The sequence below is a fragment of the Corvus brachyrhynchos genome, unplaced genomic scaffold, assembly GCF_000691975.1.
Source record: "Corvus brachyrhynchos isolate BGI_N302 unplaced genomic scaffold, ASM69197v1 scaffold426, whole genome shotgun sequence".
NCBI lineage: Eukaryota > Metazoa > Chordata > Aves > Passeriformes > Corvidae > Corvus > Corvus brachyrhynchos.
The window spans coordinates 274,925-290,612 of NW_008238653.1; the positions used below are offsets into that span (position 1 = coordinate 274,925).

Below are 15,688 nucleotides of genomic sequence, written 5' to 3' on the forward strand. Positions count from 1 at the left end.
GGGTATCCATGGGTCATCCCTCACTTGGAAAACTCTTTCCTGCTGTCCCTGGCAAGGCACTTGCTTGTCAACTGCCTGATCTCTGAAGTATGGAAATACTGAGTTAATGCACGGGGACAAATCTGGTTTTATCAAAAAGGGATTCAGAATGATCCAAAAACTTGAGCCAAACCAAAGTCACCAGCTCAGAGAAAAGCACAGATTTACACCTGGCCTCTCATTTGCCTTCTCTTATTTTTAGTTAGTCCTAAAAGACACTCAAATGCAGTAATTTGAGCTTAATACAGCAGTAATGGTGCTGTTTAGCCATCAGTGAAATAGATTTTGACAATCCCTTTTAAAATTGAATTCTTCTACTCTGTAAGATCACAGGTTAACACAGGGAACATTCAAGGGACACCTCCCGTTCTTCACACATGGGGATTCCCTGCTTATCTGGAACATGCAACACTGCCCATGAATACTCTCTTTAGGGGAATTACGAATCTCCAACATTTTCTAAGTGCTGTCAGTTCTCTCTGTGCAGTTCTGCAGTGACCAGACACCAAAAAATGACCATTGGTGGGAGATATGGAGCGTTCACATGGATTTGTTCTTCTTCAATATTAATATTAAAGGTCTCCAGTCAGGATTCCCATGTTCTTGCCTGGATTTAGGAGCTGTATACAGAAGGAATTGTTCCCTGGGAGGGTGGGCAGGCCCTGGCACAGGGTGCCCAGAGCAGCTGGGGCTGCCCCTGGATCCCTGGCAGTGCCCAAGGCCAGGCTGGGGCTTGGAGCAGCCTGGGACAGTGGGAGGTGTCCCTGCCATGGCAGGGGCTGGAATGGGATGGGCTTTGAGGTCCCTTCCAACCCAAGCCAATCTGGGATCCCTGATTCATCAGGACAATCTCAGCAACACACTCAGGTTTATTCTCCTCTGTGGTGACACAATTCAGTGCCAAGGACCCGATGCCATCCCTGGGTTAATGGAAGCTGCTCCCAAGAGCCCTGCAGCTCCCAGCACACTGAATCCCATTCCTGACCTCACCCCAGCACAGGAATGACGTTCTGCCTCGTGGCTGAGAGCTGGGAATCTCCCTGTGAGTGAGCCCTGGGCGCTCCCCCAGAGCCGGGCGGTTCTTACCTTTGGTTTAGTCTCTTTTGGAGTTAAGGTGGAGGGACGGGTGCTGCTGGTGCCGGGGCGTTTGGCAGCGCTGCCAGGAGCAGGACCTGCAGTTGGGCTCGTGGGCTTTTTGTTTGTGCCCGGGGTGGCCGAGCTCGGCCGCTTGGGGCTGGTGGTGGCCGAGGGCTTGGCTTTCGCTGCTGCCGGCTTTGGAGAGGAGGTGGATGCAGCAGGCTTTAGGGGTGGGCCAAAAAGCAAAATCCAGGATAAAACCAAAGAAATACAACAAAAAATAGCGCATTGTAAACCAAAACATTGAGCTGCAACAACAGAAAAGTGATATTTTAAAGGAAACAAATAATAATAATAATAATAATAATAACAACAACCTTTCTGTTTTCTGAGCGTAACAAAGACCGAAATGCAGCAGCCTCTGGGGCCAGGGGGTTCTGCCATTCAATTCCAAACCAACGGGATTTATTCCAGCAGCGCCGAAAGCAGCAGAAGGAATGGCTGCTAAAGCTGGATTAGTCCTTGGGTGCTCCTGGCATCCAGAGCTACGTGCAATCCACAGGCCGTGGCTTTCCAATTACGGGCACACGGGGATTGCGAGCTCCAAATCCTCATCGGATCAGCTCCCGCGGTCACACGGGCAGGGCCTCGAGGGGAGAGAGCCCCCGGCCCCCCCAGCCCTCCTGGGGACACTCGGGGGGAATCTGCTGCGTGCTGGGAGCTCCTGAAAGCAAAGCTCCCAAGCCAGAGGAGCCAGGCCGGAGCAGGGCTGTGCAGTGCACAGAAATGTGTTGTGAACACAGAGTATCGGTGAGCACGGGCGTTACTACACTCTTACTACACGTTTACTACACGTTTACTACTGCTACACCACCAACACCAACCGGGGAATTCAGTGAAATAAAGTTTCCACACTTTTCTCAAGGGTGCTTCCAGTCCCCCTGGCCACAGCTCCGGAACTGGATGGGTTTGCTCTGGGGAAAGGGCTCACGAGTAGCAGCTCAGAAAACAGAATTTGGGCTGGCACAGCTGGGGAAGCAGAAAAGCTGGCAAATAAAACCCATGGAAGCAGAGATGGCAGACAGGGAACAGCTCCTACCTTGGTCTTCTTCTCCGGGCTGGGAGGGAGCTCCTTGTTGGGAGGAGCTGTGATGTCGTTCCCAGTCACGGCCTCGGCTGCTTTGGGCTCCTCTGGTTTGGCTGGAGGGAAGGAAGGGAGACTTGTGAGTTTAAGCTTTTTTTTTTTTAAATATCTATTTTTTAGTTTACTGTTATTCAACACAGCAGCAGCAGGAGACAGAACTGAGACAGCACAGGTTGGTATTAGTGGGAAATCCCCTAAACCCAGAATACCTGCAGGAAGAAAGATCTTCCCTGTAACAGGACAGGTTCATCCAGATGCTGTTAGATTCCAATTTCTCATTTTATCCCAGTGGGAAAAGCCAGACAGCAGATGAAGGTTTAATTTAAATAGTAAATCTTCCCATCTTTCAAGTTGTTAAAATAAATTGTTGGAATGTTAATGGTGAAGTTCTGACCTCTTCCAGGTTTTACACTTATCCTGGAGTGGGGTTCTCTTCCCAACTATCCCTATTGTTACAGCTGTTCCTGCTCAGCCTTTCTTCTGCCCACATCCCCAGCTGGAGCCCAGCATGAGCAGGGAGGATTCCAGCAGCCAGAGGGGGCAACGGGAAAGGTCACACAGGCCACAGGTCCCAGCCCCGGGGCCAACAGCACCAGGACCTGGAGCTGCTGGACAGAGTCCAGAGGAGTCCCCGGAGCTGCCCCAGGGCTGGAGCCCCTCTGCTCTGGAGCCAGGCTGGGACAGCTGGGAATGTTCCCCTGGAGAAGGGAAGGATCCAGGGAGAGCTCAGAGCCCCTTGCAGGGCCTAAAGGGGCTCCAGGAGAGCTGCAGAGGGACTGGGGACAAGGCCTGGAGGGACAGGACACAGGGAATGGCTTCCCCGGGCGCAGGGTGCCCAGAGCAGCTGGGGCTGCCCCTGGATCCCTGGCAGTGCCCAAGGCCAGGTTGGACACTGGGGCTGGGAGCAGCCTGGGACAGTGGGAGGTGTCCCTGCCCATGGCAGGGGTGGGATGGGATGGTCCTTAATGCCTCTTTCCATCCAAACCATTCCAAGATTCCCACGAGGGCAGGAACACGGAGATCCCATTCTGGCAGTGGGATCACACCGACCCTCGCTGGAGCTGTGTCACAGCACAAAGCTCAGATTCAGTTCCAGGAAGTGCCAGTTCTCCCTGTGATTGTTCATTTTGGTCACTGCCACCGAGCTGTGACACTGGGTGGGGACACTGAACACACACAGGCTCCTCTCCAAAGGGCAGGAGAGCAGCACCACCTACTCACATCCTTTGAAACCCAGAGTCCAAAGCAGTGTCGAGCCACAGCAGCACCAGCACTGCCCTCCAACCCAACAAAATGTTCACTTAATAGCAGCTTTCCCACGTTTTCTCCCCAAATCCCTGAAATCCCACAGCACCCTCAGTGCTGCTCAGCATAATGGGACAAGCCAGGAGCAGCTTTTATCCCTATAAATCACTTCCAACCCCTCCTTCCCCACGGAGCAGCTGCACAACCGCAGGGCCCTGGGCTCCCTTCCGCTGCAATTCCTGTGGCATTCGGATTTCAGGCAGGATCTGGTGCCAGCAGCCCAGCACAAATTCCTGCATCTCCCCTGTCCTCTGGGGATTCAGATCCAGCATTATCCGTGTTGGACGCTGCTTTTCATAACCACGCAACAGATCGTGACAAGGCCAGGGTAACAACTCATGCAGCAAACAGCCTGTTCTCCACATCTTTTGGAAATCACTTTATATTCCCCATCTTCCTGCTTGTCAGACTTGACAGGAGCGTCTCAGAGGATGGTTCAGTCCTGGTACAAACCAGGAAAATCAAATGAACCCATGCCTCCCTCCCACCAGAGAATGGGGTTGTTGTTACTTATGTTCTGACTCCAGGATAAGTTCAGGATCAGCCTTTGTTTCCCTGCACTGGTTTAACCCCTTCCTACCCATCTGGCTTTCCAGTTTTGCAGCACTGGGCTGAGCATCCTGGGCACATAAAAGAGGCTTGTGAAGAAAAACAGCAAAATGTAGAGGTTGAACACCTGTTTTAATGCAAAATTCTTAGGAATTGGTCCTGTTCACCTGGAAAACCTATTTTTGTAGCAGCTGATCTGCACTGGCTCCTCTCTACCTGATTCCTCCCCCGCATCTCAATGAACCTGTATCTTCCCCCTCATTTCACCTGCCAGTTCCATCCACAGCAATGCCAGCAGGAGCAGTTCTTGTCAGCAGTCCCACTCCTGAATAACAACCTCCTGCCCATTCCCTTCCCTCTGCTCCCAGGAATGGCTTCATTTGGAATCCTACCAGTCTCAAATATCCCCGACATCAAGGTGACTTCCCATCTGGTGGAAGCTGCTGTCATTAATTACTTCAGCTAATTCAGCACCAACATTAAACCTCTGGCTGATGAGGGATTGCAGCATCCACAGCATGAATTCCCTACATCAGGGAATGCTCCTCAAATCCCTCAACTTCCAAAGGTTCAGGATTTGAACTCCAACAGCTTCCATGTTTCTGAACCAATGACAACATGAATGTGATGGTATTTCATGTTGCTTAATAGAAGGTGAATAAAAACCAGGACAGGACACAGGGAATGGCTTCCCAGTGCCAGAGGGCAGGGCTGGATGGGAGATTGGGAAGGAACTGTTCCCTGGGAGGGTGGGCAGGCCCTGGCACAGGGTGCCCAGAGCAGCTGGGGCTGCCCCTGGATCCCTGGCAGTGCCCAAGGCCAGGCTGGACATTGGGGCTGGGAGCAGCCTGGGACAGTGGGAGGTGTCCCTGCCCATGGCAGGGGTGGCACTGGATGATCCTTAAGGTCCCTTCCAACCCAAACCATTCCAGGATTTTATGAATTTAATGAATTTATATAATAACAATAATAATAATAATAATAATAATAATAATAGTAATAATGATGATGTCATCATCATCCAGAGGAGCTGAGTAGAGAACTTCCCTACTTGAGGGGCCGTAATTCAGGCTCCACCTCTCACAGCCTCTGACATTCCAGGATACACAACCCTGTACCATCCCCCAGGGATTACAGAAGGATAGGTTTGGGGTTTAATATTCATTTGTCCTGTGCTCCTCAGGACATTTGCTCTCATTCATGGTTTAATTACGAGGGTGTTCTGAGAGCGGAGAACTGGGACCATTTCCTAGTTACAAGGAATATTAGGAAAAGCTGCCAAACCTTAATCAAATTTGTTCATTAGGCTGCAAGAATTATTTAAGAGACTTTTCAGTTTGCTTGCTCCCCCAAGCACAGCAACAACCCCCTGAAAGATATTTCAAAGGCATTTTGTTGGAGCTGTGTCCGGGGCTGCTGTGCCCTGAGCGGCTCCTCCGGCTCCTCGTGCGGCTCATCCGGCCCAGCTGAGTCAGCACCAGAACGGAATCGCTCCCGAGGGAAAGGGGCTTCAAGGACACAGGGGAGGACATTCCCATCTGGCATCTTCCACTGATATCTCCAAGGCATAGCCCTGCCATCAGGAATGTTCTCTCCACTGCTCCTCGCTGCGATGGCAGCGCGCTGCTCGGTGCATCCATCCTCATCCCCTTTCCTCACCATTCCTGACTCACTAAACACCTTTTTAATGGTGAAAACCACACTTTTCGGGATGTCTCAACAATTTCCAAGAGCAACACTGCAAGAAATTATTCCTATCACTGGTGAGACACTGGCACAGGGTGCCCAGAGCAGCTGTGGCTGCCCCTGGATCCCTGGCAGTGCCCAAGGCCAGGCTGGACATTGGGGCTGGAGCAGCCTGGGACAGTGGGAGGTGTCCCTGCCCATGGCAGGGGTGGCACTGGATGGGCTTTAAGGCCCCTCCCAACCCAAACCAGCCTGGAATTCTGTATTTAAGTGCACCAGTGAGAACAAATGACTCCACAATAACCCCCAAACCCACAAACTCCAGGATTTTGTTTGGGGTTTTACAGGCACCAGTGAGGAAGGAGCAAACTCCTTCCTAAGTGGTCTTTGGTCTTCTGTAACAGCAGCACCAAGAGTCTTCCAGGGACGCTCCATGGGCTCAAACTCAGCAGCATTCCCTGGAAAAGCCCCACGCCAGTGTCTGACCCTCTTGCTGCTGGAGCCCCGCGCTGGCCGCGCTCCGTGGCCAGCTCCAAGCGCTTCCCAGGCCACATTCCCAGCCTACACCCAGCTCTCCCAGGCTGCTGTGAGGAGGGAGCTGAGCAGCCCAAGGCCCACACCAGCTGTAGGTGGCACACCCTGGATTTATCCCACGTGGATCCATCCGTGCCGGAGCGCTCGGTGCAGTGTGAGCTTGGCCAACCCAACCCTGAGCTGTAGAACACTCAGCCAGGACCACCCACAGAGCCCAAAGCACCAAATCTACGTTTGGCAAAGCCCCACTGAAGCCAACAAGTTAAAAAGCCCAATTTTAAAATAAATTTGCCACCAGAAACCGGGTACTTGCCATGGCTGGATGAAGGACCCAGCGAACGACAGCATGTGGGTTTTGGATGGAACTGGAGTCGGAGGGAACAAGACTCAGAATAAATCAGCAGTGGTGATTTTTCTGAATAAATAACGAGATCATCTGTGCCAGAACTACACCCAGGAAAGCAAGATTCAGCTCCTGTGCTAAAGGGAACAACAGTCTCCCTGCACATCTGAGACAGGATGGAAATGTAACTCATAGGTTTGCCTTGTTCCAGCAGAGTGAGCCACCAAACCCCACTAATGAGGGATCCGTGCCTCCCGGAGCCAAGCCTGGGTCGGTGACGCACACGGAGCGCGTGGGGCAGCCACGGAGCGGGGACGGCTCCTGCAGGGACCCGGGGTGTTGGCAGCCCCCTGGAATGGGAACTCTGGGGCCTGAGGAGACTCTTAACGTGTTTTATCCTTCAACTCTCACTTCTCTACTCGCTGCCACTCTCCTGGTGGCTCCTACCAGCAGCTGAGGGTACCTTTAGAAGAGATGGAACAACACAGTCCAAGTGGGTGAGGCAATGGCTTTAAGGGTCTTTTTTTCCCCAAAAAGAAGAGAGTAGAACAGCTCCTTTACCAGCTGTGTGAAGGCCAAAGGTGCCCCCAAGGCTCAACACTGAACAGTCTGTGCCTTATTTCCTTAAAACTTCCCTGCTTGGACACTGAGCCTCTCTCCAAAGGCCTCTGCACAGTTCTAACACAGCTCAGCAGAACAACATCCCCAGGAGCCTCTGAGCACATCCTGCAAGTCAGTCCAGGGACTGCTGAGGTTGGGAAAGCCCTCTCAGACCATGGAGTCCAACCATCCCCAGCACTGCCAAGGCCACCCCTGCCCCATGTCCCCACATCCACATCCACAATGGCTTTTAAGTCCCTCCAGCAATGGGGACTCCACCCCTGCCCTGGGCAGCTGTGCCAGGGCTGGACAGCCCTTCTGGGGAAGAAGTGGGCATGGCTCCCCAGTGCCAGAGGGCAGGGCTGGATGGGATAGTGGGAAGGAATTCCTGGCTGGGAGGGTGGGCAGGCCCTGGCACAGGGTGCCCAGAGCAGCTGTGGCTGCCCCTGGATCCCTGGAAGTGCCCAAGGCCAGGCTGGACATTGGGGCTGGGAGCAGCCTGGGACAGTGGGAGGTGTCCCTGCCATGGCAGAGGGTTGGAATTGAATGATCCTCCAACCCAAGCCATTCTGGACCCCTGTGACCTCAGCAGCCCAGCTGCAGGGACATCCCTCAGGTGACACAGAACACTGAGCAGTCACAGGCAGGAGGGAGCCCAAAGAGACTCTGAAGTCTCCATGCACAGAGAGTCACACCTGGGAGGGACACACCTGGACGGCCCTGGAACAGCCCCCTCTGCCTCCACGAGGCTTTGGGCCGGGGTTAAACCAGTCCAGCCTAAGTGACTCCTGTCACAGCTGCAGAGAGGGGGTGCCCACCACACCCACCACTCCTCCACTGCTCTCCTGGAGCCAAATCCTGATTATGGGTAACTATAAATAGAATTCCTAACCAGAAGGAGAAAAAACCCATCCCACCCACTCCTCAAAAAAAACATCTCTCTGCCCATGTTGTGAATTCCAGTCTGGAAACCACCTGCCTGTCCAACAGCTCTGCAGCACATGCAGTCATTTCCCACTGGAATAACAGGACAACGCAGGGTGGAAGCGATGAGGGGAGGTCATTTACCCCAATCCCCCCCTCCAATTGCACCAGACTGCTCAGGGTGTATTCAATCTTATTCTGAGCATCTCCAGAGATGGAGATTCCACATCTGGGGGCTTCTCCTACAATATCTGATTACCCTCCTGGTAAAAAAAGGAAAAAGCTAAAATCTCACAGCTCCCAAATTCCTGGCAGAAGCTGTTTTACAGCTTTGCTGCAATCTCTCACAAGTCACCCAGCATGGTTTGCTTTCAGCTGCTGCTGCTATTTTCGTTTGCTGACCCATATTCTTATCCTGGAAAAACAGAACTGTCTCCTCTTGTTCACAACTCCCCTGTCACTGATGACTTTTCAGACAGCAACCACAACCACCTCCCTCTGCATGTTCCTTCTTCCAGGCTAAGGAGTCTCATTTGGCCACTGCTTGTACGAGCTCCTCCACTACGATGTTTTATTTATCACACCTCTCATTCTAGAGAGCCTTTGGAGGACGAGGTGTGGACTGACACACTGTACTCAAAGCCAAGCACATGGAATCACGGAGTCATGGAATCCCAGAATGGTTTGGGATGGAGAGACCTTAAGGATCATCAGCCTCCTGCCATGGGCAGGGGCACCTTCCACTGCCCCAGGCTGCTCCAAGCCCCAATGTCCAGCCTGGCCTTGGGCACTGCCAGGGATCCAGGGGTACCCTCTGCCAGGGCCTCCCCACCCTCACAGCCAGGAATTTTTTCCACATATCTTAACCTGACCTTTCCCTCTTTCAAACATAAGGATTTACACATTGACAGTTCTTTCTATTTTTGTTCTCTCTCCGAGTTCCTACAACTCCACTTGCTGGAGGAAAGCCACATAAAAGCATCCTTATGCCATCTACACCCTACAAATCCAGTGCACCAGAGTCCCAGCTCGTCTGAGGTGATGCTGAGCTGAACCCAGGAGGGAGCAAACACAAACCTGTGGCCTCCCAGAGCCCTTCAGTTTTGTGTAACAGCTCTCACAAAAGCTGCAACTGTGTGTGAAAAACCCAAACAGGCATGAAATCTGAAAAGCTTTGCTGTTTGTGTTCCCTGAAGAAGTAAAATGAGGAAAAAGCACTTACAGAAGTGTACCCAGGAGGATCTTTTCAAAGTTAAACTGTGTTACTGCACTGTTCTTTTATAAACCACAGGACTCAGAAGCAAAGCCTCAAACACCAACCAGCAGCTTAGGCAAGAGCAAGCATTCCCAGAAACCCATCCTCCATGCCAAAAGGAAGACCCTGGCAGAACAGATCTTGGGAAGTGCTCCTGTTTTCTGGCACCGTGGTAGGCAAAGGAAGGATCTGTAACCCCGCACTGCTTTTTGGGACTGTTGCACCTTGTGTCCCATCCAGAGGGTGCTGGGCACTGCCCAGGCTCCCCAGGGAATGGGCACGGCCCCGAGGCTGCCAGAGCTCCAGGAGCGTTTGGACAGCGCTGCCAGGGGTGCCCAGGGTGGGGCTGTTGGGGGGTCTGGGCAGGGCCAGGGGTTTGATCGATGATCCCTGTGGGTCCCTCCCAGCTCAGGATATTCCATGACTTTATCATTCCTTTCTCCCTCTAAAAAACGAGCATTTCCACGGACACCTGAGCCTGTACCACCTAAATGCTGTCCCCTCCCAGCCGGTCCCTGTGTCACCTGCCTTGCCCCCGGCCGTGGCTCCGCAGGGAGCCGCAGCTGCATCCCAACGTGAACCAGGCCAGGCATCATCCCCAGATCCCCAGCAAGGGATATTTAGCAGGCTAAGCTGAACTAAAACATCATTCAATGAAACAGCTCCATAATTCTCATCGGGATTAGAGTCATCAGCTGAAAATCCATTAAGAAAATAGATTAAGCAATAAGGCAATGACCAGCCTCGCCTTGGCTCTCCCTCTCGAACGTAAACAACCCCTGGAACAAAACCTGCCCATGTGGAACCATGGAGAGGCACCAGCTCCTTCCTCATCCATCAGCACCCTGAAGGAGTGGCTGCATCCCCAAACCCACCCTCAAACAAAGCCTTTTTGTGTAAGGCTCTTATAAAAAAGTGTTTACAAATACAACAAATCTTCATTTGGGCAGAAATACAACCCTGAGCTGCTTCCTCCTCTCCAGAAAAGGCTAAATCAACATCTCCTGCTTGACCCAAATACAGAGGGCTCAGCATTTTATTTGGCACCAAATGCAACTCAATCATCGTGTACATTTTCCCTCATTATCAAGAACTGAGAAGAAACCAGATGTCCTCTTCGCCTGCATTTGTAAACCTAAGGCTCCAGGATTGTTAAGACTCTATTTTTACCCCAGCAAGGGAAATCCTAAATCAGAACTTGTTCTTCTAGAACAACCTAAAGCACTTCCCACGTTTATCCAACAGGGCATGAACTGGAACTAAGCAGCTGCTCCAAGTAACACCTCCCCTGTGCGATCAAAGTGATCCCACCAGAAAACCACAACTGAACTGGAGCTCCTTGGGCAGGATATCCAGTGAGGGGCAGGGAACAAACAGGGCCTGAATTCCTGTTTCAGCCTGGCCCTAAAGCTGAACGTTGGTGAAACCTCAGAGAATCTCCAGGTGGCCACTTGAGCTTGGGCAGTGCTTGGGCCAGGGGACACCCAGGGCATTTAATGGAATTCAGAGATTCCAAGGCTGGTTTGGGTTGGGAGGGGCCTTAAGGACCATCCAGTGCCACCCCTGCCATGGCCACCTCCCACTGTCCCAGGCTGCTCCCAGCCCCAATGTCCAACCTGGCCTTGGGCACTGCCAGGGATCCAGGGGCAGCCCCAGCTGCTCTGGGCACCCTGTGCCAGGGCCTGCCCACCCTCCCAGGGAACAATTCCCAATTCCCAATCTCCCATCCATCCCTGCCCTCTGGCAGTGGGAAGCCATTCCCTGTGTCCTGTCCCTCCAGGCCTTTGTCCAAAGTCCCTTTCCAGCTTTTCAGTGTCTGAAGGCATAAAACTGCTGTTCCACACTGTTCAAAATGCAAAATACAGACAGTCCTGCCTCGGAACACTTAAGCACAAAGGTGTCACTAATGAGCCAACGACTCCCAGGTCAGGTTGCTCAGTCTCCCCCAATTCCAAGCAGGCACAGAGCAGCTGCAATCCATTCCTGTCTTTTCTTCCCTACTACAAACACGACTTCCTGTGGTGAGGACCTGTGAGCCCCCAGCACCAGCACTGCACTGCTGGTTCCTTACAGGGAGCTGGGGCTGACATTCCCAACCCCATCACCAACTTTAATCAGTGCAAGCCTGAGGCTGGGGCTCTCACACCCTCACTGCTGTCTTGGATTCTGTTCTCATCTAAACCACAGCGCTCTGCTGGAAAAAAAATCCTTCAGGAGAGCTGGAAGTCATGCTGGACTTTGCTTACGGATTATGAAGAAATCTGAGTTGGAAACCCAGGATGGTTTCCTGATGCAAACACTGAGCTGGTGTTGGGTGTGACAGACCCAGCCTGGAATTCCTGGTGCTTCAGAGCAGAGAACATTCCAGGGAGATGCCAAGGAAGCGAGAGAAGGAGGAAGGTGAAGGCAGCAGTGGTGAAGGACATCACTTATGGCAGTGACACCTCTGGAGGTGACACTGGGCACACACAAATGCCAGCAAATCACACAACACTCAACCATGAACGGGGTCAAACCTGTCCTTGGTGCTGGGAACAACACAACCACTTGTTCAGGGAGATCGGATTCCTGAGGAACTTGAGGGAGCTGGGCAGGTCCTGGGACTCAGCTCCGATCAGGACTAATCTGCAGCCAGGATCTCCTGCCTTAAAATACCCAATGTGGGCACGCGAGGGGCTTGACCGGGAGCGCCTTCGGGGCGGTTGTTAAAGGAAATGAAACTAAAATTAAACTAAATGTGCCATCACCAGATGGGGTTTAAGGTCCCTTCCAGTCAAACCATCCTGGGATTCTGTGATCACACCAACACCCACCTGTCTGCAAGGAAGAAAGGGCTTATGTGCAATTCTACGTCGCCTTAAAAGAACGCCGGAGGAGCAGATATTTAGCAAAAAATCCCACAGCCCTGGGTGGGCAGAACCAAGGAAGTCTGCTTTAGGTGGAGATACCATACAAATGACTGGAATCAGGCTGCACAATTGTTTAAAGTATTTTTAGGATGAAAAAAGGTGTAAGTGACAAAATTTGTTACCCCAGATGTGAGTGCCGAGGTCAGTGTGAACAGACAGAACAGGCAGAAAAAAAGAGGGATTAACAAAAAGCAGGAAAAACCTTTCTGTCAGATAAAATGGATCCATTGGCCACTTTGCCTCATGACTGGATGGAGACCTGCAAGGTGAGCGCCAGGATGAGGCAGGGGAGGCTGACAAGGATCTCAGGATACGGGACTGGGCCATGAATGAAAGGCAAAGGATGGATTTAGCATCTGCTCCACCTTCCAGCCAGCACTGCCTGCTCGGGGGAGATATTTTTACTATAACCACCTCTCTGCTGGTTAACAGGGGAGAGGGAAAAGTCCTCAGCACAGAAAGTTTGAAAACTTTTCAGGGACATCTGAAGAATTCCTGTCTGGTTTCTCTTGCATTCTGAAAATCCTCTAAACTGCACATATAGAAAACATTTAGTTGCATTTACTGCAGAAGAGGATAAATCCAGAGATTAAAAGAGTAAAAATTACAAAGAGTAGAAAATAAGTCAAAATTCTATGATATTCATGCCTGTGAGAGCTCTGCCAGCTCAGTTGTCTCTCTATCAGCTCACCCAGATCCGTGGTTATAAGGATGACAAACAAGCTTTTAAAATAAAGATTGTGAGAGAAATTTTAAACCAAATGCTAAAAAACCCTTGGCAATGTGAATAAACCATCTGCAAAACATAACCCAGCCAGAACACTCGGAGCAGTCCCATCTCAGTGACCTTTCCATCACTGATGCTCAGCCCCTCTGGGGAAAACATGTCAATCCACTTCAGATGAGGTTTTAAATGTTTGTCTGATTTAAAGATCCCACAGAGCTGTGCTTTCAAACAACTGCCCCTTGAGCTGGACAGAATTCACCAGCCAAGCCAAACTGGGCCTCCCAGTTGCCCAGAATATGAACCTTGTTGCTGATTTGTCTTGTTGTAGTTAAATCTCGGTGTCAGGGCAGGCGTCGGCAAATCCCACCACTCAAAAAAAACTGGGACATGGAAAGTGTCAGCAAACCCCTGAAACTCTGTGACATGAAAGGTGTCATCAAACCCCAAAATACCTGGGACAAGAACAGTGTCATCAGCCCCATACCACCACAAAACCCCTATGGCTATGAAAGATGTCAGCAAACCCCCAAAAATCTGTGACAGGAAAGGTGATGGCAAACCCCACCACCCCGAGAACGCCCTGACATGAAAGGTGTGCACAAATACAGTCATTCTGGGTTTTTTCTGTTCCACATCTGCTGCCAACATCTCTTTACTCCTGCCATGTTTCAGTTCCCATGACGACTGATGACCCTCTAATGTTTAGGTACAAAATCGAGCGCAGGTGAACACGGAACATGAGGGTCTGACCTGAGCCCAAGGGAACACCCCCAGGTGTCCTGTCCAACCCTGACTCCAGCCAGGACCTCCCTGTGACCACCACAGGGGAGCTGGTGGCCCCCACCTGCCTGCCAGGAGCTGACAGCTCTGCTCAGGCTCCGAGGAGCCAGGGCTGCACTCCTGACGTGCTGCCACCACTTCAGTCACGGCTGCCCAAGCTCCTCAAAATCTGTCCCTCGAGTCGACCATGAGGAACCAGGGAACACTGAGAGGATGGAAAGGGAAGAATCTCCCCATCCTCAACACCCCTGGATCCCTGGGAGTGTCCCAGGCCAGGCTGGACAGGGCTTGGAGCAACCTGGGATAGGAGAAAGTGTCCCTGCCCATGGCAGGAGGTGGAATGGGATGAGCTTTAAGGTTCCTCCAACCCAGCCCATCCTGGGATTCTGTGGTTCACTGAAAAGCTGAGACACATTGGCAGAGCACAGAGGCGAGTTTATACTGCCCAAACCTTGTTCCACAGCTACCCAAACACGAGACTGGAAACTGAAGAACCTTAGAGAAATAATTAGAGAAAGCAGAACTCTAATTAGGCACAGCAGTGATGAGTGACCGCTGGCTGAAGAAGGGCGATGACCAGAGCCCGGCGCGGGCAGCGAGAGCCACCCGAGTGACCAGGGGGTGTCACTCACACACCACAAACCCAGAGGAGAACAAATCCATGGCTCTGCGAGCACAGCCCCTCAGGGCTGCCCTGCCCCGCTCAGAGGGCTCAGCTCACCCCAAGTGTTTTGGGGCTCTAGCCAAGGAGCTCACCCCCCTGCACACCTGTGTCTTACCCCCACCTCCCACGACAACGTGACAGCTCCCGTTTTACATCAGTCCTCGGAAGGTCTGACAAACCAGCTGGCTACAAAAGGATGCAAAAATTCTCATGCAAATCTTTTGTCTTTATCCCCTGACACATTTTCTCTCCTCTCGTTAATGCGGGTGACAGACAAAGCACAAACACCGTCCTCGCATCCAAAATCTGGGCAAAAAAGCAGGTTTATTGCTGGCTGGGGCTGGCAAGGGGGACACAGAGATGTTGTTCCAGGCAGGAGAACAAAGATTAACTACTCTTCTCACAGATTTTAAATCCAGGAAGAGTGACCTCATACACCACAGCACTATTGAAACAACAAACCCCACAGAATACAACAAGCTGCTATTGACCCTTGGAATGGGAACGGCTCCATTCAAACGGGGGGTTTGGGAAAGAGCTTCCAGAAAATGACGGGGAAATTCCACTTTGAATTTCAGCACCGGGAAGAGCTTAACTCCATAAATCATTCCACTCATCACTCTAGTGCTGCCCCTCGAACAGAAACAGCAAAAGGTGCCAGAAGCTTACGGGAAAAGCACGATCCGCAGATTTTTCTGGCATGGGCTGAAAGGTTTTAACTTTGATATCACCCTGCTCTCACAATACAGCTTGTGATCAGGGGGTACCTCTGCTTGGGGGAGGTGTGGCAGGAGGGTACCCAGGGGGAGACCGGTGCAGACCCCTGTGGATGCCACTGCTCACGAGCAGCATCCCAACAAACCATTAACAGCTGCCGCTGCACCAGATGCTGTGCAACCAGCCAGGCAATAAATTTTTCCCATTTCCCCTCCATTTTTATGTGTGTAAAAGCCCGTCCTTTGTTCTGACTGCCGAGTACGGCCGGTGCGGGTCTCCCAGGTGCACCCTCCGCCCGCCCTGCGCCTCCGGGCTCTATAAAGTCACTCGGCGCTTCCCGGCTCCTGTCCGCTCACTGCCCAGGGAGGTAAAAATTAGTAACATACCATCACGTGGTAAATCTCCTTGCTTGGGAGACGGAGAGCTCTGCACACC

The 15,688-nt window shown here is 51.9% G+C and overlaps 1 protein-coding gene across 1 annotated transcript in view; it reads right to left on the reverse strand.

Moving 5' to 3' along the window:
• The window catches only part of MAP4 (microtubule associated protein 4), a 120,832-nt gene that overhangs the window by 20,341 nt on the left and 84,803 nt on the right, over positions 1-15,688 (reverse strand). Inside the window, exons 12-13 of the mRNA XM_017737674.1 lie at positions 2,216-2,316; positions 1,126-1,338 (exon numbers count right to left, since the gene is read on the reverse strand). Coding sequence (XP_017593163.1) covers positions 1,126-1,338; positions 2,216-2,316 — 314 coding nt within the window. The remainder of the gene's footprint in view (positions 1-1,125; positions 1,339-2,215; positions 2,317-15,688) is intronic.